This window comes from Cariama cristata, unplaced genomic scaffold (genome assembly GCF_000690535.1).
Source record: "Cariama cristata isolate BGI_N322 unplaced genomic scaffold, ASM69053v1 scaffold13337, whole genome shotgun sequence".
In the NCBI taxonomy this organism is placed as follows: domain Eukaryota; kingdom Metazoa; phylum Chordata; class Aves; order Cariamiformes; family Cariamidae; genus Cariama; species Cariama cristata.
In genome coordinates this window covers 5,835-32,909 of record NW_009628417.1, presented here as the reverse complement: position 1 = coordinate 32,909, position 27,075 = coordinate 5,835, and the positions used below count along the sequence as shown (strand labels likewise).

General features: G+C 37.4%; 1 protein-coding gene across 1 annotated transcript; it reads left to right on the top strand.

Annotated features, from left to right (window-relative positions):
* The first annotated feature begins 1,377 nt into the window (after window positions 1-1,377).
* On the top strand, window positions 1,378-27,075 carry DHX32 (DEAH (Asp-Glu-Ala-His) box polypeptide 32). Its single transcript, XM_009704813.1, has 11 exons — window positions 1,378-1,647; window positions 4,353-4,546; window positions 5,947-6,319; window positions 8,790-9,035; window positions 11,281-11,380; window positions 11,486-11,644; window positions 21,336-21,527; window positions 23,167-23,316; window positions 24,431-24,621; window positions 25,495-25,676; window positions 26,883-27,075. Exons 1-11 carry the CDS (start codon window positions 1,378-1,380, stop codon window positions 27,073-27,075), a joined length of 2,250 nt encoding a protein of 749 aa, XP_009703115.1.

Below are 27,075 nucleotides of genomic sequence, written 5' to 3'. Positions count from 1 at the left end.
CAGAAAAGCACGTTTGGGTTTGGCCCTCAGACTGGGCAGTCTGTCAGTCTTTGCTGCCAGCCACCCTAAGTGCCAATAATCAGCCTGCTTTGTGAGCAGCGTATAATTAGAATTATCTCATTTGGATTGAGATATTCAGACTGCTGAACAAAAGATTTTCTCCTACTTCTCTTTGTTGGTTTTCTACGCTGCTGTCATCAGAGAATGCGTTAATAGCTTTGTAGTCAATATGGTCCAAAGCTATGAAACAAGAAAAACTTTTAAGAAGAGGCAATAACTTTTATTATATTACTTAATGCACAAAAAGCTTGATATAGAAAAAGCATACAAGCATTGTGCTCGTAGTCTGTTCATCAAGACATTATCAGTATCATTGTTCAACAGCACGCTTGCCTCTGGAACTAAAATAAAAAATGTTATTTAATATTTATGTTACAGTACAGATCAGTCAAGATTAGGAAACTCTATTTTGCTACCGTTGAGTCCTAAGAGTTGGAGTTTCTTTACATCAGTAATTTTTTCCTCCCCCATCTTTCAAGGCCACTTCTGGTGCCCTTGAAGGATTAGAATTGGCATCTCTCTGCTTTTTTTAATGTATTAAATACATTTTAGATTTTTTAATTGCAGCAAAAGCTGTTAAAGCCTCACAAGATTTCCAAGTAGAGTTAATACACAGAGTATATAAAAAGACTCATTACTGCTCCGACTTTCTAAAACACTGCAAATAACATCAAATAAAAACACTGCCAGTCCCTGACGGACGCTTTCACACAGCAGTTACCTCCCGTTAACTGCACACTCGCAGCCCCTGCGCTGTTTTTGCTGCACCCAGGGGTGAACCCCATTGTGCCGGGATTAGCCGGCCACATGACGATCTCTGCAATCACAATAATCGCTCCGTAGCCTCCTATTCACGGCAGCGGGGGCACAGGCGGGAGCGGTAAAGGTCAGGCTCCGCGTGCTCTTTCCCAATTATTCTCCAGCCTGGCCAAGCAGTAGCAGACAAGAGCAAACACACTGGCTGGTACTCACGGTCTGGCTTTAACGTGCTACCAAAGTGCAAAAGCTACCCAGTTTCTGTTCAACATCTCTGAGTTTAATCACCTCTATTTTGAAGAGTTTGGACAATTTTTTAAAATATATTTTCTTGAGGCTCATTTGGGTTATTAAACCACTTGAAGTGCGACAAACAGACCACAAAGAAGGCAGCTGGACCTCAAGACTGAACTTTTAAACTGAAGAGCTGGGAAATACTAATCCTGAAGCAAGCAGAAATGGATTTCCTCAGGTTTAGCGGGCCTGAATGATCACTCAGTACACAAGGAACTCCTTCCATTACTAATGTGTTTTTTTCTGGGAATAACATATGTAAGAAAAATGGAGTTTTTTACCTTTTCTCCAGAGATCCACTGCTTTTCAGAATTACTTGACTGCAGCGATGGTGATGAAGAGGAAATACTAGTATGTGGAGAAGATTTAGAGCTTAATCCTTTTGATGGCTTGCCTTACTCTTCCCGTTATTATAAACTTATGAAAGAAAGAGAAGAACTTCCAGTATGGAAAGAGAAATATACTTTCATGGAAAGTTTGCTTCATAACCAGATTGTGATTGTGTCAGGAGATGCTAAGACTGGCAAGAGTTCCCAGGTCAGTACAACATACTTGGTTGGTGTTTTTATTTATTATTTTTAGAACATTTAATGTTGTACACTTTTCAGTTACTATTACTATTTTACTAATGTTACATATTTTTAAAACACAAAAATATTTTTGAAATTAATTTACTATTCATAGCTGTTGCCCTTTACTTATATTAGGCATGTCCATATCCAGATTTATGTTATACTAGTATCTGGTTTCTGTTAGAAGTGGGCTGTTGCTACGCTGAGTACTATATGGTATTGCAATATAATAACATACAGTTCTGAAGAGTTCAGCTGTGGTGTACGCACACATAGTTGTATTGAGTTCAGCTGTTCTCAGTGTAGAAACAGATGTGTGGCCATCTACTGTAATCTGAGGTATTAAGGCCAGAGAGGGAAAGTGAAACACAGAAGGTGAATAAAGATTAACGCAATCAAATACAGATTTAAAATACATATACAAACATACATTTAAATAACTTTCTTCAAATATTCACAAACAATTGACACTTACTTTACATTTGTCTGTTACAAGCCATTTTTGCTTGGTTGATGATGTCTTTTGGGCTTCAGGTTAAGTTGAGCACTGAAGAGTAACACTTCTTAGCCTGTGATTGTCTGACACAGTGTCATAAACAGCTAACAAAAATCTCAAACTACAACTTTTTTGTACTAAATACTAAATTTAAAAATATCAAGTCCTTTCTGAATGCTGAAGACCACATGCATCAACTACTATAGTTTAAAAGTTGGAACTAAATATACACATAACCTCAGAAAAATTCTGTGCAAAATATTATTGTATTTACCAGTACATGCATTGTAAATTTTTGCTTTTTTTGTATGTCACAACATCACACCTCAACTTGAAAACTCATCAAATATATGCTTTTAAATTTATTACAGAATGTATGAGCTAAAATCCTTCCCTATTGAAATTACAGGTGTATTTCCACTGCCTTCAGAGAGGCCAAGGCTAAGTATAAAATACTTTAGGACTTATTTCAGGTTTCTTTTGCATTTTATCAATAAATCATTCCTCCTACATTTGGCTGGCCACTATTTTGTTCATTTGGAGAATTTTACTGCCTTCTCCTTAATAATAACTGAACTTGACATTTTGTCCTCTTTTTGTCCATCATCACATTGAACGCCCAGTGGAAATGGTGAACTCTGCAATGCTTGTATTGGATTCAATGCATACTCTTACTTGGAAAGTGTGTTTTGGTTCTGATCAGTGCTATATCAGGAAAGAAATACAGTGGATTTGCAGGCAGGTCATAAGACAAGGTGAAAAAAGTTCTCAGGGAATGGAGGACTGAAATCAGTAGGGCTGTTTCTCAGGGAGAAGTAATGGTCTTCCCCTCACTTCAGCCAAGAGCAAATGCTTTTTCCAAGAATACACAATTACTTTACAGAGCTCCTGTTAAAAGACATCGCTGAAGCCAAGATCTCAGTTGCCTCTAAACACATAAATATCCACTAGGACTATCAATTTCTGTTGTAATAATATATAACAACCTAACTCTGTTACACCGTAAGCAGAGAAGAATGTTCAAGGTTATAAGCCAAAACATTATTGTTTATGACTGGGATCAGGAGAAAACTTTCCTGCAGGTAAAGCTGTAGGATAATTACTGTTGCAGGGCATCTCACATCTGCCAGAGACTTTGATGCTAGACACTGCTAGAGATCACATATTGACCTAGAGACATCATACTTCTCATTGAAAATTCCTGTGTTCCTATAAAAAGGATACACACCCACTTGGTGCCTGGAATATTTTTTGGAGTGCAAAGACTTTACCCCTTGTTGTTGACTGTAATTTATACAAAACAAACTTTGTATAATAATAAACAACTTGCTAAGAAATGTTAGCTTTTTTAATTGTCCCTAAACAATTTTAATAAGATGTAACACATTGCTGGCTGTTTTTTGAACATTTTTAGAAACATAAATAACTATACAGAAGTAAATGACATGTGGCTGATGCACCTAGTCTATATATGTTAAGTAAAGGATTTGAAACCCAATACTTTCACTAAAATAATATTTATAAAGTAATTTTACTTTCTCATGACAGTAACATTAATATTGTCTAGTGTTGATTTTTCTACTGTAAATATATAAATTAGAGCCCTACTGTACCAGTTTCTGGAGCAGTTCCGTTTCAGTTATCTTTGTTTACAGGGTAATTAATCTGAAATTACATATATTTACTGTGGCATTTGTCAGTTTGAAATCCTTTTCTTCTTGGGACACGTTTCTCATGTCAAGCACCTGAATACGATGTAGCACGGGCAGGTTTACCGCTGAGCCAGCTGAGAAGCCCCTGACAACAACCACACTAACATTGTTGGATCAATCAGCAGGTGCTTAAGAACGATGCTGCCAGCATTACCTGCTCCCCAGAGGCTAATTCTGTCCCTTCTGCAACATATCCAAACTAATCTGAGTCCAGCTGAGAAACTCCCAGGTGAACCTTCTAGCCCATGTCACTCCAACTCTTGACTACTTAAGAGATTCCAGGTCTTGACATTTATCAAGGCAGGTAATTTCTGTGTTAGGTGCTGCTCATCCATCAGTAGTCAGGCAGACGGTATGCAGCGGGTGCTCAGGTTGATTTAGCTCTTCGACACTGTCTACTTCTTTTGCATTACAGTCTCTGCTAAATGTGTTAAATACATATGCTTTCTTATTTATTTACAGATTCCTCAGTGGTGTGCTGAGTATTGCCTTTCTGTCCGCTATCAACATGGCGTAGTTGTATGCACCCAGGTACACAAGCAGACAGCAGTGTGGCTGGCACTGCGTGTAGCTGATGAAATGGATGTCAACGTTGGCCACGAAGTGGGGTATTTCGTCCCCTTTGAAAGCTGCTGTACCACAGAAACTATCCTGAGGTTTGCGTGTTTGTTTTTTAATGGCTTCAAACTAATATGTAGCTTACAGGTCTTTGCAAGTGCAAAAGTTTGCACCTGACCACTCCAGCTCTTTATTGCACCATTCCACTAACATCAGGTAACAGTGCTACAGTTGCAAAAGATTTTTGCATACAGTATGAAAACAAAAAAAAAACAACACTGCTTTATAAAGTTGCATATAACATTTTTAAGTGCAGATACTGGAGATTTTGTGATGAATCAATAAGCTGTAAAAGGCTTGAAGGAGGTATTCTGTGTTAAATTGTAGTAGAGATTTAAGTGGGCAAGATTACCATCTGTGCAAAACTTCATTAAACACCTCAGTAACCTCCATATCATTCTACTTTTTCTCTGTTTTCCAGTATAGGAGTGTTCATTACCACAAGGGAACATGGGATAATCTATTACAAAGTAAAGTTCGAATTAAAAGTAGTCAAAAATCATGACTACAAAAGGGTATATTCAGCAACAAGAGAAAAAAGCATTTAGGAGGATTTTAAAGATATAAGAAGCGCAATTAATTAATTAAATATAGCCAGACGACAGCAGCAACACAAGGATTCAGATTTTGAGCCTCTCTGAAAGTTAGGAGAGTTTCTCTGGTTCCTTAATATGGCAAGCGCTAACTATAAAATGTAGATCATAAGCCGTTCTCCCAGCCCTTGATTTCCAGTGAAGAAGGTGATACTCACCCCTTCTGAAAATCAAGTTTCCTTTTGTGTGTCCTCTTTCTTTCGTGGAGAACTCTGTAAACCTCATCTTGCAGCACATCTTCCTGCAGCTGCTCCTGATGTGAAAGGGAGATGAATCCTATCCTCTCGCACATTGAAACCTGGTTCAAGAATTCAAAGTCCTGCAGAGCAAAACAGCAAAAAATAATATCTTTTTAAAAACTTTCAGTAGCAGGAATAATAGGGATAAAAGTGAGGAGGGCCTTACGGCATAAATTAATCTCTCATCTTGGTTCTAACATTGTTTCAAGTGGACGTGTACACCTTCTTTTCCTCATCTAAAAGTATTAGTTCCTAGCTCAAGAACTGGATATGGTATGCAATATACGTAGATAGTTTGGAAGATGAAAGGCAACAGAAGTTATGATTTTAGGGCAGAAGTATTTCTGCATTTGCCTAGAGCATCCTTTCAACCGTAGTGCCACTTAGTGTCATTGAAAGTTACTGACTTCACAGCTACTTAAAGAAGGATTTAAACGTTTAGTTGAGACTGTGACACTGTCTACAAAATAGACTCTCTGTTCTTATCAAATCTTTCTTGTTAGAACAGAAAGAACCAAGCTGTCCCCAAGAGCCGGAAATAATTTCTTACAATCAAATCTGAATATTCCAAGAAACTTTGTAGAGCTTTCTGTTTGTATGTTGCAGATACTGTACAGATGATATGCTACAAAGGGAAATGATGTCTACGCCTCTTCTGAACTATTATGGTGTTATCATCTTGGATGATGTGCATGAAAGAACTGTTGCAACAGATGCGTTGCTTGGCCTTTTTAAAAATGTCTTGATATCAAGACCAGAACTGAGGCTGGTAATACTCACTGCGCCCCATATGTCCAGCAAACTGCAGAATTATTATGGCAGCATCCCCTTCATAAGAGTGGAAAACAAACACCATGCAGAGGTTGTATACTCTTGCAGCATTCAGAAAGACCACTTTCTGTCAGCACTAAGACTGCTCTTTGAGATACACCATACAAAAGAGAAGGGTGACATTGTCGTCTTCCTGGCATGTGAACAAGTAAGTTATTAACCGATTCCACTATTTCTGATTTTAATGAAGAAACAATTTACATCTGTGTCTTTCTACGACCTATATATATCTCGTTACCAGTATCTAAGACACCAGATACTGCCAACTGTTTTTATCATTTCAGGTTTTTCCTACATACAAATGATGGTGTATACAACACTTTGGGTTTATACATATATATATCTCAATAACCGGGAACATCATGGTAGCTTTTCACTGTAAAAACGGAGATGGATATGTAAGACTTTTAATAATAAGTTGTAAACTTTATAGACACAAATTTTACAAATGATGAATTAATGAATTCTCTGTACCAGTTCCCATATTTATAATAGTAACGTTGCAGAGAAAACACATGGTCTTTCCATTTCAAAGGACTGGGAAGAAGGTTTTATTTCTGCTTAGTATTTTTTTTGATGGGCAAATCCCACACAATACTAAAATAATAATTTCTTTCTTGCCGACAGAGATTACTTAGTTTTCTCTCTCATGACGAACAAAACACTCATTATGAATTGTTACCACACAGTTCACATCCCATGCATTCTTGTTTAACGGTGATTTAAATTTTCGTATTGCTAATGGCTCACTGTTCCCTAGCACTCAACTGTCTTTTAAACTGAACAAAAATACAAATAAACTAAGAACATCAAGATTTATGTGTTTTCTTGGTGGCAGCCTTGCTATTAGATGCCACTGTCATATCTTTATAAGAATTTTTATGGAATACTTTCAACCTACAACTACTATAAATGTAATGTCACTCTCAAATAGAAACTCAATCTGTTTTTTCAAGTTTGAAAAATGTTTGCTAATAAAAATGCTTTTTTTTTAAAAAAAAATCCCTTTCAAACTGAAGTCTATGAATGATTTTTGTATATCTTAAAAAAAAAATCATTCACAACACAAATTATATTTTAAATAAAGACTAAAACAACAACAAAGAAAACCCTTTTTACAATTCACATTTGACCTCTGAATTTGTGAACTGTTTTAAAGGTGATGTTCCATTAACACAGCTCAAGGGCATTTTACTGACTTTCTTAAGCCTTCATAGAGCTTATTAATTATTAGGGAAAAAAAACAAGCAAAACAAAACAAAACAAGAAATTAAAACCTTTACAATACTTGTATCTTCTTAAATATAATAATTAAGGGAGGTTTCTGCATACTTTGGTCTTTTTATGTATTGTAATTGGACTAAGAACATAATAGTAGTTTGCAAAGTGACCCAAACAGGGGCTCTGCCATTTCAGTCCTTCCCTGTAACATTTCAGTCCTACATGTAACAAATTTGCACCAAAATCTTTGGCACTATCACCGATGCGGATGCATCCTACATGCCCTACATACATAAAGTTTAGTGACCGTTTGTTGAGGACGGAGTCATGCACTTCACTCTTAAGAGAGAAGCAACAATATGCTTTATTGATATAAAACAGTGATTTAACAAAGTTTGATAGTAAATGTGGCAGTGGTTTAACAAGATTCGTTGGCAAGGTACACTTTATTATTTACTGCATAGAGGACAGGGTCAGACAAAACTGTCAGGGAGACCCTCCTGTTGAGTCATGGGGTTCAGAAAGGACCCCCTTGCATTCTAAACTCCTTCTCAGAGGAGAGTTTAGGTGCAGCTGGATCTAGGCTTAGTCCTAGACTTGGCCAACGGGTTATGTCTAAAGGATAGTATGTGCACAATCAATCCTTCATATCACTTAGCTAAGATTTCAAAGTTTCAGTCCACTTATTCCCAATTCACTTACTGAGTATCTGATGCGATAAGGATTCTCTCAGCCTCGAGGAGTAGCCTTGAGAGGCGTCCCTACTCAAGGGGAGATCCTGGCGTGCAGCCTCCTGCCACGCAGAAGAGCTCAACAGGCCCTGGGTTGTCCACTATTGATGATGGAGTAAGATAACTGACTCGTAGTCATATTTGCATACCAACCACAGATGTTAGTTTCTTCCAAACTTGGCTTGAGTTGGACCTTGACCAGCACTGTGTTTAGGTGGGCACATGGCTCAAATCAGCCCTTGGCTATTGTGGTGTCATCTGTCTCCCTCAAATCCACTTTGAGCAGAATGCAGCCACCACAAACAGATGCATCCATTACGACCGTCACTGGTGGTTATCACTCAGGGTCATGGGAAATAAAGGTGAGGTTGGGGGGGGAGCACACTGTCACACAGTTTGAAAACTACAGAAGAGAAGAAGACATTTCAAAAAGCAGTCCAGCTTTTCCTTGGTTCATAGTCAGTAGATACAGTCAGTAAATTCTCATACATAGTTCAGTTCCCTTTTTTTTTTTCTCCTTTATTAATCATGTAAGATTTAAATGTTGTTATAGTTTGATACATAGTTAAAATTCATTTTAGAATAAAAAAGTTGCTTTAAAATTAAATATTGATATTTATTTTTCATACTCATGAGGAAAAAAAAATATCTTTCTCCTGATTACAGGAAATTGAAAAAGCTTACCAAATGATCCGACAGGAACAGTCTAATTTAAATCCTGACCTTGGAGAACTCATCCCAGTTCCTTTATACCCCACAAAACAAGACCTAATTCCCAAACCAAATCAAGACAAACAGAAATGCTGCAAAAAATACAGAAGAAAAGTGCTACTTACCACAAGCTTTGGAGAATCTTTGATTTGGATTAAAAATGTAACCTTTGTCATTGATGTCGGTGTTGAAAGAAGAAAGGTTAGTAAAGTTAACCGGAATCGATATGCCAAAAATGAACGATGCAAAAGGTTTTTTTCAGGGTGGGGGAATGGCAAATATGCAGCTAATAGATCGATGCAAATGGTTTCCAAAGGATCAAATATTTTTCTATTCTTTCATAAATCAGATTCCATATTTTTAACATTCGAATTAACACAGTTTAAATAACTTTCATGGACATCTCATGTGAAGAGAAAGCAAGAAAACATAATTACTTCCTAAATTCAGCCACAAAACAAAATTTTCAAGTTTCTAAAGTCAGATTAACACTCCCAGCTGAAACTGCCACTCATTCGGGCACCAAATCAATGACATTTCAATTGCAAACTGTATCTCACCTTAGTTTTGGCCTGTCAGTAATAATTACCTCTTCAGTATCTTATAGATAGAGCAAAATACAATCAGTTCTTGGCTACCTACTGGCAGATTACCTAGTTTAGTAGCTTAACTTCATCCCTTGTTTAACAATTTAGTAATTAGTGTAGTGCCACAGATCATATAATGCCATACGATGCTCATACAGGGAACCATTCCTTTTTAAAGCTGCTTGTGCTCCTTCCAGGTATGTCCTTCCATCCAAGTACCTCAAAATGCTGCAATTTGTCAGATTAATCTTTGACTTTTTACAGTTCACTCTAACTACGTCTTCTGTTCTTGTTTTCCACCCCATCCTGGGAAGGACTAGCGCAGCAGCAAAAAATATGTCTTGTTTCTTTCATTTCTACAAAGCTGATGTCCTAAAGAATGAGTGACTATGTAGGAACAAGTCATTACATGAATTGGAAAGCTGCACTATTACAGGCTTTGTAACTGTCCTGCGTGTTTTGCTAGTCAAAATAAATATTCCAGTAATAGGCAGAAGAAACAATATAATACAGTTTCTTTACAAAATCCAGAATGGAATCACCAAAATTGAGGTTAAGTGTTCCTAAAATTTTGGATCGGAGATCATTATTCCTGATTAGCCTTGAAAGTAGTTCAGGCCAAAGACTGGGAACTACCATTACGTTTCATTTTAATTGCAAAACATCTGTCTAACACTGTCCTTTTTAAAGGTTCTCATACAGGGATTATAAACTAACTCAGCCTCAAGTCAAGGTAAAAAAAAAATTGTCATACTTTTCTGTGAAACAAATAAAAGCCTAAAAGCAGTTTTCAGTTAGACTATGCAAAACTCAACTTATTTCTAAAACTACAGTTGTCTTGAGTGATGCAAATGGATCTCACTTCCAAGCCCAAAGTAAAATTCCATGCTTCCAGACTTCTATGAATCAGAAATACAAAGCAATGGGGACAAATTAGTTTCAAGACAGTCCTGGTGGTCATCAAATCACCTCTATCGGTTACGTAATTTTTACCTTTTAATTCAATTATTTTGTCCTAACAGCTGAAGTTTAGTCCTCTAATATTCATTCCTCAGCAGTTCAAATTCACATTCAATCTATGTGGCTGAAAGTCAGTTGAATGTAGAGGGAGCAGGCAAAGTTTTGTGCAGAACAAAATCTTGCGGAAGTCTTGCTGTTGGGATATATCATAAATTTACCCAGAGGAAAAGAAATTCGTCCCCTGCACTGAAGCAGATTTTATCTTTTTTATTAAACCTCTGCTTAAAGTAGAAAAAGTCAATTCAGACGACATAACTAGAAAGTTGCCATATTCAGATGTTATATGTCTTGCCGTATACTACAGAAGCTTATGGACATCATCTGGTGGTCAGAACAGTGAGTGGATCAGCTCCCCAGTTTAATTAAAACAAAGTACAATTAAGAAAAAAATAAAACAGGGCATTGTATATCTTTGATACAGTCTTTGTCTCCTGTTCTGAACTGATAGATTTCAATATTAAGACAAAAATTTGGAGTTATGGAACAAAATGTTATCAATGTTGGGATTCTGTCATTGGAAGAAATAAATAATATTTTTGACGCTTTTCTTGATGATACCATAGATACACATTTTGTGCTTTAGTAAGGTACATTTCTTCAGAAAAAGGCATTTATCATAGAGTATACTTACAGAGTTATTGCAAAATGTAAGTGTCTGCCAATTTATCAAAGTGCTGACGGCTCTCATTTCCAAGCTGCTGAAAGACATAGTACAAAAAGAAATGAAACTGTTCCTACACTTTCTGTAAAATGACCTAGACAAAAATTCAGTACACACCATTAATATTTTTGTAGTCTTCACTTACTTATCTGATGCTTAATATCTCTTTCATTTAAAGGTGTACAATCCTAGAATCAAAGCAGACTCTGTTATAACGCAACCTATCAGCAAAAGTCAAGCAGAGATGCATAAACAAATTCTGGGCATGTCTTCATCAGGTAGAATTATTAGCTCAAAATTTAAATCCATTAGCTCAAATTATTAATAGAATCAATGTGGGGAAAAAAAAAAAAAGAAGGTAATTTTCCTGAAATCTCTTCCAGGAAAACTCTTCTGCTTGTATCCTGAAGAATTTACATACAAAGAAATGAAACCACATCTACCAGCCAAAATACAGGAATCAAACCTAACTAGTATGGTTCTCTTCCTGAAAAGGATGGATATAGCAGGCTTCGGACACTGTGACTTCATAAGCAGGCCAGGTAATGATGATGCACAAATTTTCCATATTCTTATTACTATTTTTGCAGTTATTTAAAGATTAACTTTGTCCTGTTATTTGCAGTACGGTTCTTTTTGAAGTACTTGTTATAATATTGTCACTGCTTTTACCACTTACCTGCTAGAACAGTTCACAATGCGATAGTTGCACTTAGAAAAATGGTACTGCGTATGAACTGCCTGCTCTGAAAAAGACCATAAAGTATCTGAATGGAATTGGAATGAAAAGACAAAAAAAATAAACAAATAAAACACACAAAAAAACTCCAACCAATATTCTAAATATCTTCTCATCTAGTTTTCATATTATTTTCCTGGAACCCACAAAGAAAATTTGTGTCCTATTCTACAAAGCATTGTACAGATATCTAACAAAATATATTCCTTTAATCAAAAGTTTACAACCCAAATAAACTACTGTGTTACCTAGGAGATAGATTTGGAGGAAATCAGTTTTTCTTCTTATCCTCCAGCATCTCCCACCTCAAATTTACAATAAGCTGTTACTTAAGAACAATATTATTTATAAAATAAACCTGAATAAAGTTTCAATACTAGACAGGGAATACTCTGAATTCTGAGGTAAGAGTGTGAAGAAAGTGGTTGCTTGGGGTTTTTTTCTTTTTCTGACTTCATATTTTAGGGCTTTTTCTATAGAAGGATAGTCTCTTCTGTTCTGACCTACCACAAACCCCAAGTACCGCTGGAGATTCTGCTGTTGATTTTAAGTCAATTAAAGTGAAGGAAATAGCACTGATTTCACTGGTTTGGGGATCGTGTGACCTATTGCTAGCTTCATTCATGATAATTTTCCAGTGCAAACAGGAAGAATTCTTATATTATCCTCCCTTCCCTCATGCATATACCCAAAATTAGAATGATCACTTGTCTTCTACATGTTGTACACTGTAATTAATCAGTAGTAAAGGGTTTAATTCCCACTGTTGGATGTTGTGATAGATTGTAAGTGGAATTTTTAAGTAGAATTTATTCTACTTTTCCCTTGTCTGCCTGTGTAGCAGAAACATGCCTAAAGGAAATGTGAAAAAACATTGCCAGTCTGAGAGGTAACTAATTCAAGACTGATGAGAATTGGGAGTATTTTGGCCTTGTGAGTGTCACCTCCTGTGCTGAATCTAGGAAACCTTCATGGAAAATGGTTACGGAATACAGTTGGCTTCCACTCAAATTTAGAAAGTATTTTACTAAAAAAAAATATTCTAAAATGTATTAGTGCTTTTACTGGATATGAAGAAAGCTGTTCTTGAACCGTAGAATGAATTAGTAAAGTAACATTAGGAAAAGCATTCGGTATTTTTGGGTTTAAAGGCACAATGGAGACAGTTGGTATTCAGAGAGAATGAAATGCTAGAGGCATTTAAGGATTTAACAGATGTAGGAATTCTAAGTTTTGTCTGTATTTTTGAGAAAATGCAGCTGAAGAAAGCATCTTGCTGATGTGTACAAAATTGTAAAGGCATTCAATGAATGCATCAGCTTTACTTGGATGGGCATCAAATATGAAAAAGTTTTTGCTAACTAGATCAAAAGTGCAAGGTCAAGGCATTGAAAAGTTTGAGGAATTACTGAAACAGTGTGAGAAATGTTAGACTAACTGTTTGAACAAAGAAAAAAATCCCACAAACACTGTAGGGGGTCTACTGAAAGGAGATGAGAAAGTCTGCACAATTTCCTGGTCTCCTTCCCGTCTTAAGGCCCCACACAACTAAACATCTGAAACAGTGCTTTAATTGCCCAGAACAACTCTTCCTTTATCCTAGGACAGATCACACATCGGCTTGCTTTGCCTTGGGGCTTTCTTTTTCCCACTTCTGAGCAGGCAATGAACTTCTTTCCTACTAACACTTAAGTTATATCCCTACCACCATTCTCCAGAGATAACTATAAAGCTCACGCTATCAGAATACAGACAGTTTGAAGTACCCGGTGTGAAATACATTTGTCTGAAAGAAACAGGAATACTGAAGCAGGCAAATTTGTAAGGGGAGTTAATTATTCTATTAGACCAATACAGTTATAGAAACAAACACAAAACACATGTCGAGCTTTCAAGCACATGAATCTTTCTTTTGGGCCCTTCATCCTCCCAAGAGCTTTGGGTCAATGATCTCAGCCTGTGAAAGCCCAAGTTTTCTCATTCTGTGTAGAGATAGCCCCAACCTGCCGCGCACGCTCAATGCCACACAAGTCTCCAGTGGCTAAAGCAGCATGACATACTCCAGCAGAAGCAAAGACTGACCCTAAAGTCACACCAGAGTCCTTGCTGTCCAGCTCCAAATACCTCTGGTACTGAGTTAAAGGGTAGCCCTGAAGCTTTTTCATTGCTAGTCATAAGGTCAAATAGATGTTACACCTTTCTGGACTCTGTACTGCAGGAGAGTGTTGCAGAGGAGGCAAAGAGAAGAGCTATGAGAGATGAAAAGCATCCTCTCTCGAGCAAGAGATTTGAGCTTCCCGAAAAAGGCTTCATTGTCCTTGCTGCAGTCAGTTTACTTGCATAAGCCTTCTGTAACCTGAAGTGATGAAAAAAGCAGAGGAAGAAGAGAGGGGGTCTCTGAGATGGTATACAGACATAAGTGAAAAAGAAGAGCAACAATGCTCATAAAACAAACAGTGTCGTTTTTCTGACCCTAAGAAAACTCCTGGGCATAACACCTTTTATTCACATCTACTACCAATGTACACAAAGCCAATTTGCCCGCCCTCAACCAAACATGGCACAATATCAACTAGATCAAAAAAAAAAAATTATCCACAAACAAGCAAACAAAAAGACATGGCAGTATTTCTATATGCTCTCGTTTGGCCTGGCCAAAGTAAGTGCCGTTCAGAGCACACAGATACTAAAAACACAAACAGCCTTTCTATTTCTCCCCAGCACAGTTTGTCCTGGGCTTGACTATTCCATATCTCTTCACCTCCTTGGACTTGATTTCCCTTCCAGTAAACCACACATGCCACAGGCTTGCCTATGCACCGATTCTGTTCAGCTAACATTCTCAAGTTTTCTTCGCAATTGAAACAGACGGAGGCTTTGGGGGTTTTTAACCCAAGGTGAATATCTCCTACATAAAATAATGTTTTCACTGAGATGACAGAGTAACGTAGGGACATGAACTGGTGAACAAACAAATCAAAAATAACCACAATTCATAGCAAGAATTCAAAGAGAAGCACTTCACAGTCCATTCCCTGTACATGAAGTAGAGAACATATAGCAGATAAGTAAAGAAACAAAAATGACATCAGTAAAACATTTTATTTCTGCTCAACAACAATCTGCACAGGTTTTTTCTGCTGCTCTTTGAGGGAAAATAAAAGCCTGGATTAACTCCGACTTATTACTGCATTATAAAAGCAACAAACATGTCAGGCTTACAGCTGCTGCATTTAATTCACGCTATAATCGAGATGAGCAAATGCAGCAGACTTGTTACCCTTTTTAGAATTCATGAGCCATACGAAAATGTATTTGGCACTGCAGTTCTGAAGTGCATTATCTGAATTCCTGTGCCACTATAACAGGGATGCGTTTACAATTTTATCAGTTAATCAGCTAGATCTTTACTGTGTTATCCAATGTGACAAAAGAACTCCTCCTTATTTAAACTATGCAAATCAGTATAAAGATGAAGCCATGTAAAATTTCCCTAAGAAATCAAGGTGAATGCAGTTTGCAGATTCTGCATTCATGCAGCGTTACCATAAACAATTTTCAGATTAAAATATTTGTTGATGGTCATGGATACCATGACATTTGAAAGCTATGCTATTATAACCCCACTGAGAATATATTTCTAGAATATCCGTAAGAACAAGAGTTTTATAAATGCATATAATTTCAAATTGTTTCAGAAATAAAATTTGTGTATTTTTCATTATAAACAGACTGTCAAAGACAGAAACTCAACGCGCCACGTAAGGTCTGCTCAACATGAAGTGATCTTCATGGCAAATTTATTATCTTAAGTTCACCGATTGATTCTTTGATGTTTTAATTTCTGAATTTCATCGATTAAATAGTATTATATATCTCCTAATGAAAAGCTTTCTGATAGCATAGACATGGCCACATACTTCATAGTCTGTACCGCACAAATCAGTGGAAAAGCATAAATGGAATTGGAGGAGTTAAGGACCAGACAGCAAACAGAGGAAGCAAAGCACAGACTGGACAACCTGACCCTTAGGAGCAGTCCCATATCCATGGGACAAGAGGCATCAGGGATGGGAGTCAGGGCAGTGTGTACAGCCCAGTAACGGACCACATACCACACTGAACGTAGCCAATTGCTTAGAATAGGGAGCTGGTATCGCAAAGGGCATCCCAAACATGAGAAGGGGTAGCCCATTACTGTTAAAGCCAGACTATTCTCATGTCATTTACTAAAGAGTAACAAAAGAAACCAAAGTGATGAAAAATATTTTTAATGCCATTATATAATATTCTTTAAATCATACTCTTTGTGGATATACATGTTGCACAGTCATGTATGTGCTTTGAGGATGACACAAAGCAGATAGAAAACCAACTACACTGAACAGTCGGTGCTATCCCTGGTGTGAGGATATCACTCAGTACATTTATGGTAGGAAAACACAGGTCAGCCTCTGTCCTGGCTGTAGGGACCACTAGCAGCCAGCGTGGAGGAGTGAAGAAGCAGCGTAACGGGGAATGGAAAGACTGCAAAGTATGAGTTTGGAAAAGTAATTTTTAATGATCAACTATAATTTCAAAATAATAGTTATAGAATTGGTGGCTTCAGAGCACGACAGATTCATAAAAAAATCCTACCTCAGAAGTTACAGGGGAAAAAAGAGAACCAAGATGAAACCTGCACACAGAAGCTTGTCCTTGCAGAAGAAGAAACTCTGCATAATTTGAAGAAAACTTGGCACTAGATTTCTCCACAACTTCAGTTTGCTATCCAAGGGGCAATGTTAAAAAACAATAACAGAAAACGGCATGCCCCAGAACTATTCTCCCTGCAGTAATTACTTTGGCAGTTCTTCATGCTGTTAAGCCTAACAGAAGCTGGAAAAACTTGTGGTTTGCTAGGCAGTGAATCAGCTCTTTAAAGACAATGTCCCTTCACCTGACATTCATGTCAGCTCTAACTTTATAACAGTTATTTCCACAGAAAGAAAAATCTATCAAGAAGAAGGAATTTTACATACTTCAACATTTTCACCGAGTAGGAGACCAGAACACAGAACGTATAGATCCTCCAGATAAGCATGATATAGCAATTAAATGGACTATTAAAAATAATGACATTTACGTTTCATTCCTATCTCTAATAGGACTTTAATTGACTTATTACAGAGCTTTGGGGAAATCTCTAAATCACTTGCTTCCTTATGAACAAGAATAATACTTTCGTATTTATTTTATCACACCTTAAGCATTTCAATTTCAGTCATGTGGGGTGTGATACTGAAAAGATTAAAGGCACAGCTACCTTTAGAAACATAACTTACTCCGTTCATGTCAAAGTTACAAAAAACTCTGAAATGAAGAACATAATTTTAAGTCATCTTGAAAATCTCAAATAAACAATTTCAGTGCTAACAATAACATTGAGTTACATATTTGCTTTACTAAGCCTAAGTATGATCAAGAGTGGGATCTGTATTTATATAAAACTGGTCAGATTTCCTGAAACAAGTCCAGAGCAACTCAGTTTTAAGTAGCCAAAGAACACAGGCAAGGGAAAGAAAATATCAGATAAGGAAATACCTGTTAAACTTCCAGGGATGAGACAGTTTCTTGTTGAAAGCATAGGACATATCTTAAGAGCTTCTTTTAAACTTTGCTCCCGGGAAAGCAGCAGTCGAGTCACAAAGCCTTGCGGTTTGCCGTGATGGCAGCAGTAGTTGGCGTTGGCAAGCAGCCCTAAAAATAATGACGCTTGCTAGACATCGTTATAAGACAATGCAGGTTTCTGTTCTTTAAAGAAAAGCTTTCCATATCTAAACATTTACACTACTTATACCTTAGTTTTCATTTAAATAGGAACCATACCATAAAGAACTCTCAAAGGAGCATTTGCTGTTCCTGCAATGGTTTCTTATTGACTGAGTTTGTGCCTTAAAATGCAGACCCATATCTGAGAGCCCTTTTTTTTATGAGGTTTTTTTGGTTGGTTGGGTTTTTTTACTGTTCCTTCACCTGCTCTAATCTACCTTTACTATCTTGTCCTTTCTAGGACAATAAAAATCCAGGCATCTCCTTTTTCTTTTTTTTTTTTTTTCTTTTAAACCGATCATAGCAAAATAGGGAAGTAGTTTCTGCTTATAAATCTCAAGGCAACTAACTCCAGGGCATAAAAATGCAAATTACTGATGCTATCAGGGGATTGAAATTGGCTGCCATATAACCACATATTTTATAAGTTCAAGCACAAACTACTCTGCTGATTTCTGGAAATTAGCCTTCCATGATTTCCCAGTAATTACCATATGTCTGAATGACCACTTTACTCTCCCTGTATTTTCAATCACTGATACCCATTTCCTGTCACTGACTCTTACTCTTCATCAGCTGTTACTTTCCATTTCTTTAAACTTCCTAGGTATTTTCTTCTCAGACACCTTAGCTTCTGCAAGGGCTCATGTTTTATCCCATTAAACTTCATATATCTGATAGCAAATGTTCTCTCTAGACAGAAACCCCTCATGTTGTACATGCAGAGATATGAACTCTAATACTGAAATGAAACAGGTCCACAGTTTTAACGGGAGTTTACAGACTCTTGAGATAATTTCTCTGAAAACTAATTGTAAGTGTTTTAAAATTAAGTGAAGTCGCAACACTAGCAGATTTACACGCTGAAGCTCTGTAGAAGCTCATCTAAGGGGAATTAATAAACTATTTTTTCCCTTCAGATGTCAGTAACAGAAAAGGGTTAAAAACAACAGGTGCTTGCTTGCATCCCATTTTACTTTTTTCTTTACCTCATTATAACTAGTTAATTACAGAGTGATGGCAACAAACTAACAGTTCGCTGCCAATGAAGTAAAAACCCAAACTCAAGATTTTCCTGCAGGAAGGCAGGGGGCTGAAGTGTGGTGTTATGGCTAAATGTGACCTACCGGCTCCTTACAGGCTTGCTTTCCTTTTAATCTTCGTGATGCAGAAGTAGCCTGCCAAAGACATGTTCCCGTTCATAATGAATTCAAGCAAGAAATTATTTCTAGTCATCTACTAATGAAGATACAAGAACAAATACACACCCTGCCTGTGTGGGTAGCTGTGGTTGTTTTAGGTTTTTTTTCATTTAGAAATTTTTTTGACATTAATATGCAAACTGACAGCAGCCCACAGAAGCCTGAAAAATTGCCAGTGCAATCATTAGTTTCCCAGTCCTGGGTATACTTGGCTGGGGATGAGACCAAGTCCTGCTGTAGTGGAATTTTTGCCACCAACTTCAATGGGACTAGAATTTAACTTCTTTTCCATAAAACAGAGAGAAAATATCAAACAGCTCCTTAAACTGGATTGAGGAGAAAGTTGCTGCAGTGATAGGAGAGCAGTTATGAATTTAAATGAACTGGCACACAGAAAAGATACTGACCATTACAATAAGACCTGGAATAGAAATCTACCTTTGAACACAGCTGGGAGGAAAGAGCTGTGACACTTCAAGAGTTCCCCAATTTCCACCAGTGTCTTTCATGCTCTAGCAACTACTTCTTGGAGAGTATAGGCTTGACAACCTCTACTTGGCTTTCAGGTACTCTCTCTCTCTCTAGCCCCAGAACTGTAGGCACCATGGTTGCACATAAAGCTCTTCGACGCTTGTTTTGCCAAAGGGACCTACTATCATCAACAGCAGATTTCCTACAGACCTGCTCAAGTTCTCATTTTAAGTACTGATTTGCTTAATCCTGTCCTTTCAGATGTGTTTTCTTATCACTGCAACTGTGAGGGTCTGAATTCATTACACCATTCTTTCAGCAGAACAAAGTGTTGCTAAGAAAACACTGAAACTAATTTTTTCAAAATCCGAAAAAAAATGTCAGAATAACGCTTCACATGCTTCTGGCACCATCTATCAAAAGAAAAAGGAGCCAATAATAGAATCATAGAATCATTATGGTTGGAAGAGACCTCAAAGATCATCAAGTAATAGTAAAAGGGCTAGGGTATACATAAGCTGATTCTGTCTTCCACTGCCTCAGATGCCGAAAAGCAAGAGAATAGCAGGAAAAAAAAAAGGTAAAAGGTAAAGGAGAAATTCGGCAAGATACTTAATGAGAGAGACTTTGTCAAACTCCTTCATTATTTACTCCCATCCAGCTGAGAGGTTCAGAAGCCCTACTGCAAATGCCATCTATTGGTCTGTCAAGAAATAACTGATGAGATGTAACGATAACTGATGAAAAAGGCCTATTTGTGTCCATGTGTATGAGCCATTTTCTGTATTTTCACGTCTTGTGGGTTGTTGATTTCATTCACCCTCATCCGTGAAAGAGGAAGATATACCTATGACTTGTGGAGGTGCTCCTCATAGAATAAGCTTAATATGGCACTGATCAAAACTGAATTAATTGAACAATGAACTGAATTAATTGTTGATACTCCAGTGGTCTTCAGAAAAAGCACATATGGACCACTTTAGCCTGAAAGCTTGGTGTTCAAGGTACGCAGAAGCAAACCTCCCTATCGAACACTCCTGGCAGGCCTCCATTTGCGTTTCTCTAACATCTAAGACACAAACCTCATCACTTCAGTCTTCGTTCTCCTCTGGTTTCACCATTTAGACCCCCATCTTAAATGCTAAACTCTAACTCATGATATCCTTCATGTTTCCCTCTGTTCAATCCATCTTGTACACACGCTCCCTACTCAACAAATTCACTTATTTCCTACTTTTTTCCCAAATTAGCCTCTCAGCCTACGTAATTATTTTCCTGTATTCACTCATTTTTTCTGCCTCACTGTTCTCACTTCTATCTATGGAGGCTGTAAGGATGTTACAACCTACGATAAGGGAAAACTGAACATTTCATTTTGTGCAGTGAGAAAGTACAGCCAATTGCTAGGGAGACATTTTCTTTTCCTATGTTCCCATTTTTCTTCTGACACCATGAGAAACTATGTTAAAAAAAAAATTTAAAATAATTAAATAAATAAATAAAACCAAGAGAACTCCAAATACCTTATGATAAGAATGATAACACAGCTACAACTTCTGCAAATGCTTGTCTTTTGGTTATAATCCTCTTTCCTAGAGCTGTTGTGTATCCCTCGGCACCCCTAAATGTGACCACCCCTCTTCAAAAAGAATGAGCATGCATACCTGAAGACTGCCAATAGTGTAAGGAATTTTTGACACAGTCTGGGTGCAATACACTCTTCAGCACTGTGTTTGGACTTTTGACAAAAACTGCTCTGACACAAAAAAGATCAGCAAAGTTATTTGCAGCCCTGTAATTGTTACCTCTTATTTTCTTCCTCCAGAATGTTCTCAGCCTTCCGTCCATCTAATTTATTACTTTTTCTTCTTACTCATTGTCAAATGATAGAAGCTGACATCTATCATTTTCAGATAGGAAATCTACAACTGAAATATTACATTGAGAATTCACACATTCATTTCTATGTAGCCATTCTCAAGAATTTGAATTATCTTTCCTTTTTATTAGCTCCTGAAAGCCTGATGCAGGCTTTGGAAGATCTCGATTATCTAGCAGCCCTGGATAATGATGGAAACCTTTCTGAATTTGGAATTATTATGTCAGAATTTCCCCTGGATCCACAACTGTCAAAGTCAATTCTGGCTTCGTGTGAATTTGAGTGTGTTGATGAAATGCTCACCATTGCAGCCATGGTAACAGGTACTCGTAAATAATGTCTTACTGCATGGCTTGTGCCACCTGCCAAATCCACGTACACTCGTTTGAAGTCTATTGACAAGGGCAACCCAAAGGCAAACTTTTGTTATTCTTGACTTTAAGCATGCAATGAAACACAAGTAATGAATTCATAATTAGCACTCCATTTCCAAGCTTCTGCTGCCCCATTAGCTTCCAACCTTTTGTCAGAAAGCATACACAGAACATCCTGTCAAAATGAACTTTTGTATCTCATATCCATGCAAATTTCTTACAGACTGGAGCAGCAAACTAGGGGCAGTTCTAAATTATAAACAATATTGAACTGTTGACCTACAAAGAATTACTTTGTGATCTTGTTCCTCCACTTCAAACATTTTATAAAACTAACATAACCTTAAGTATCCATACCATTCTGTCCTGATGGATCACTCTGCTCCTACATGGCACTGTCAGACAAACCAGCTGGCCCCAAAGACTGGACACGTGAAGTCTGGAGCAAGAACATTTATATTAGAAAGTCGTTAACTACAGAGCTTCTTTCATTTGATGTCACAGACCTTTCAAACCAACACATAAACCCCAGATATTTAAAACCTATTCTGCAAAAGCTGCTACTGAAATCTTAATACATCAAAGATCCATAAAATCAGACACTACGATAACTGAGAGGAGGGTGACTCCAGAATTTCAAACAGCAAATAATGATGATGACTTCTCAGGATCCCACCAGCTAGTGCAGGACAGGGCTAGAGTTAAGATTCTTTCAGGTCTCACTGTTATATAGTGATGCTGGCTCCAGCAAGATTTAGCTGTCTCCCTTCTCTCCACAGCAGCCTCCTAACCATATTGCACTACACTACTGATTTTAAGGCATAACCGTAGTACAGAACCAATGCTTGAGAGCCACCTCCTGTTCAAGAGCCACAGCTTAACCTTGCCTGTAGAGAATGTTTTGGCATTATTGTGCTCTGCCCAGAGGGAATATCCGAGGTCCAGAAATTGGTGAGGAGTCTTAGACAGCAAGGACATAAATCCACAGGACACCAAGCTGCATTAGTTGCTCTCCTTATAGAACAACTTGGTTTTATGTCTGAGCTGACTTGAATTTTAATAGTGGGCCTAAACTTGTGATAAATTGTTTAAGTACATACAACAAACGTAAACAATTGAGCATAGGCACACTTTAGTTTTTAAAAAGCTCAGCCTTCTCGAAAGACACAATTACGTAGCACTGTACCACAACAGAAGTAAAATGCACTAGAAGGCACAAATTTCAACATATAGGAGCAGATTAAGGCAACACATCCATAGCGTTAGTTTCTTTCTATATTAAAGAAACCATATGCTTGGACTCTGGATAAGTTGGATCATGCCATTATGAAGCATTTTTGGCATCAGTCTAGGAGAAAGCTGCTCACCTTCTTTTGTGTTTACAGCACAAATTAACTAAACAAGAGATTGAAAGAACATCAACATAAATAAAACCCTAGTGAATGCAATAGATTCAGTTCTTCAGCAGCAATTCAACACTGAAGATTAAAGGGAACTGAGGAAGGAAAAAACCAAAAATACCGGTGGACTTACTATTTGTTCATGCACCTACGTGTCTTAATAACCACTAGCTTGATTTTTTTCTAAGCTCCCAATTGCTTCTTACACGCACCTCCTGGAACAGAAGAGATTGCTCTTACTTGCTGGCGAAAATTCTCACACCCTGCAGGAGATCATTTTACTCTTATCAATGTCTTCAACGCCTTCAAGGAAGTCAGTGCAAACTCCGCAAGCCAATGTAAGTGTACCCATACCAGACAAAATGAAGCACATCGTAACCAAGTTGGAAAAAAACAAAACAAAAAATCTGAAGTGTTATTGTTAGCATTTTGTTTATAAACCCTTTTTGAATTGTTCCTTTTAGAATTGCTAATTTGCAGAGAGAAATCTAAGATAGTAGCCATGGCAAACGAACATTAGTTTGAGTTTATTAACTAATTGAAAATGACCTAGGACAGAGTATCTCATTCAACAAGAATATATAAGCACTATTACAGTTGTCATTTGAAGTGATATTGTATGAAAACAGAATGATGGTTCCTCTTGTAAGAGCATATAAGGCCGGTTTAAGATGTGAAATGACATAAACACAGTTGAGGAGGGACTTGATTCTCCCAGCAGCCTAACTATTCTGGTGTCTTTCTGATAGCTGTCAACTAAAAGGAAAGTTTAAGGGAAAAAATTGAAAGTAGTAAAGTTCACATTTACAGGAAACCAAATAAAAGCCAGGGGACTGCACAGTAGACAGAAGTTCTTCACAGCATTTTACTGTGCTCAAACATCTTGCTCAAGTTCGTTTAGCCTGAGTCCAGTGCTTAAGACAGGGGAGTGTTAAATTTGCATATACTAAGTAAAACCTTAGGACAGGACAGTAGGATTGTTCGACATTCAGTCATGCTGAATGTTGAAGAGAGGTCCAAAAGAACTTGTCCTTTACCAGCAGGCAGGATCATCACCAGCACTACAGACATTATCTCAGTTCCATATCTTGGCTTGAATCCAGAAAGGCTGAAAATAGAGTTGCTACTCATTCTATTTGAAGCTATTATTTTTACAGAACAAATAAGGGATTTTGCAAATTTTTATTCAGAAAGATATGGCTAAAATTCTACAAAACTAAGTAAGGATATCAAGTATTGCCCACTTGCTTTACAGGGAACATCAATGAGCCTAAGTTGTCCATATGGCTCTTGTTATCAGAATTTTGGGCAGCTCTGACACAGCTAATCACTCTAAAATGTTTTTAATCTATTGCACCAGTCAAAGAACATTTCACAGAGCAGTATCTCTGTGGATAGTGCCTATCAGTAAGACTTTGCTTTAAGTCAAAATACTGTTTTTTCCCTCCACAGACTACAGTAATGAGAAATGGTGCCGTGATTATTTTCTAAGCTGTTCTGCACTGAGGATGGCAGAAATTATCAGAGCTGAACTTGTAGAGATTATGAAGCGTATTGAACTTCCCATTTCAGAACCGGACTTTGGATCAAAAGAAAATATACTAAGCATTAAGAAATCTCTCTTATCTGGTTACTTTATGCACGTAAGGAAAAATATTGTGGCTTCATCTTACTACATTGTTAAGTTACATAGAATGCTTCAGAGAACTTAAATTAAGCAGTGCAATCTCTTCATCATCAGAAAGGGTAAAAGCCATTTTTCCCACAGCATATCAAACACTTCTGCCAATGCCAATCTTCTCTCTGGGGTACAGCTATCACAGCATGAAGGCCACACACTTCACTCCAAGAGGAAAACTGTCAATGTCTTTCACTCACAGAACTCTTTTACCTCAAAAATCTCTTTAACTTGTAATATTCTCTCAGACATTATTTCCTTTTTGAAGATGTTTATGTGAAAATACCCTGGAAACAGAGAACTGACTTGTTGAATATGTTTAGGTATATATAATACACAGCTTTCTTCATCTCGACCAAATGAGGTACTCTTAATTGTAAACGTAAGCAAGAAGGATTAATTTATTCCCACTTGAAAACATGCTTTCCTTCACATCACCATGCTCCCCCTAAATACAAGACTGACCCTTCCAAATTATACTACTTCAAGTGCCCTGCCACACATTGTATTTTAAAGTATTACAATTCTTTAAGAATACATCCGATTTCACATGCACCCTTCAAAGCCAAGTTCAGATACTTGCTGTGTAAGCCTGCTCTCATTTGCTGCAGACAGTTTCCTTTCAAATATATAGATCAATATTTTCTTTAACCCTAGGTCTCATTTCATAGTATCCAGTCCCTAGCTTTCCCACAGAAATTTGGGAAGAGGTTTAGGATCTCCACTTCAAAGTATGTGAATGCAAGTTTAATTCCTGGGTTTAATATACTAGACACTGATCTATGGATCTTGCACATTCCATTAAGTAACCGGTAACCCTCTGCATTTTTTTTCTTAGATTGCTCGTGATGTAGATGGCTCGGGTAATTACTTAATGTTAACACACAGACAAGTGGCCCAGCTTCATCCTTTCTCATCATATCATAACACCAGAAGGATTCCTGAGTGGGTTTTATTCCATGAGTTTAGTATATCAGAAGACAACTCCATCAGAGTCGTCTCAGAGATATCACCTGATCTGTAAGTTAACAACGATGGAACTGTTTCTTCAGTCACCCCTCTACCACAAAAGCGTAACTTAAGTCACAAACAGTCAGAATGTGTTGTGCATTGAGAGCAATGCTTGAAGAATTCAACTCCAGGCATCTTCTCCCTTCTTTGTAGCCAGTATTGTTCTGTCATCGTGTGTAGCTTTGCTTGATGTCATTTTTACTCAGAACACTCACTGCATTAGAGCTCAGAACTATTAAAAAAGGGAAAGAACTGTGATCTCACACCCTTACTGTTCTCTTCATGCAAAACAAAACATCATTTAAGTCAGCCTTTTGTATTTCCTAACGTGTGCTGATCTGTTTGGGCACTGAATTAAGTCTCAATGTCTGCCACTGTAATCAATTCATCCACTGAAAAAACACCTTACAGTTTGCAAAAGTTTCTTACAAAGGAAAATATACAGAAAAAAAAAAAAAAAAAATCAAGGAAGAGTTACCACAACAGTGTGCCCATAGATTAATCTAGCTGGAAATTTATTTGTTCCTTGAAAAGCTCTTTTCCAGCAAATCTTTTTCGTGACATGTTTTATGTACCCAGCCAGCTAAATCATCCCGTATCAACTGTTTATGGATTCAAGAAAAGACGACAGTCTTCCTTCTGCAAACTGAGAATATACATTCCGCTGTCCTATCTTTTCTATTTCCAATGTTTATAAGAAAGCCTTTTTCATAATTTTATTGAACCAAAAATATGTTCAAAATCAGAAAAAAAATAAATCATTATTTAATGCAATTTTTTTAGGCATTGGAATGGGCTGCCCAGGGAGGTGGTGGAGTCACCATCCCTGGAGGCGTCTAAGAAAAGACTGGACGTGGCCCTTAGTGCCATGGTCTAGTTGACACGGTGGTGTTAGGGCAAAGGTTGGACTCGATGATCCCAGAAGGTCTCTTCCAACCAAGTTAATTCTGTGATTCTGTGAATCTGCAGCACTGAGAACTGAATGACAATCACCAACCTGAGGCGTAGACTGAGCACATTAAGTGCAAGTCCACTGAAAGCACAAACTATTACTACGTCTTGCAGAAAGTTTTGGTTTTGAGTTGAAATACAAACTTTGCAGCTGTGTGCATCAGCATGTTGCTGATGTCTTTTGTACAAGCCTGGAAATAGTTAATCTAACATTTCAAAATTCAATTAAAAAAATAATAATGTTTTGTCTTACTTCCTCACCAGATTCATGGAGCTGGTACCTCAGTATTATTTTAGCAATCTTCCTCCCAGTGAAAGTAAGGATATTCTGCAGGAAGTGATCAATCACTTGTCACCTGTTTCAACCATGAAGGAGGAACAGAAAACTAACAATGACAACAAAGAAAATGAAAAATTTCCCGAAACTCCCACTGAACAAAGATGTATTATTCAGTGA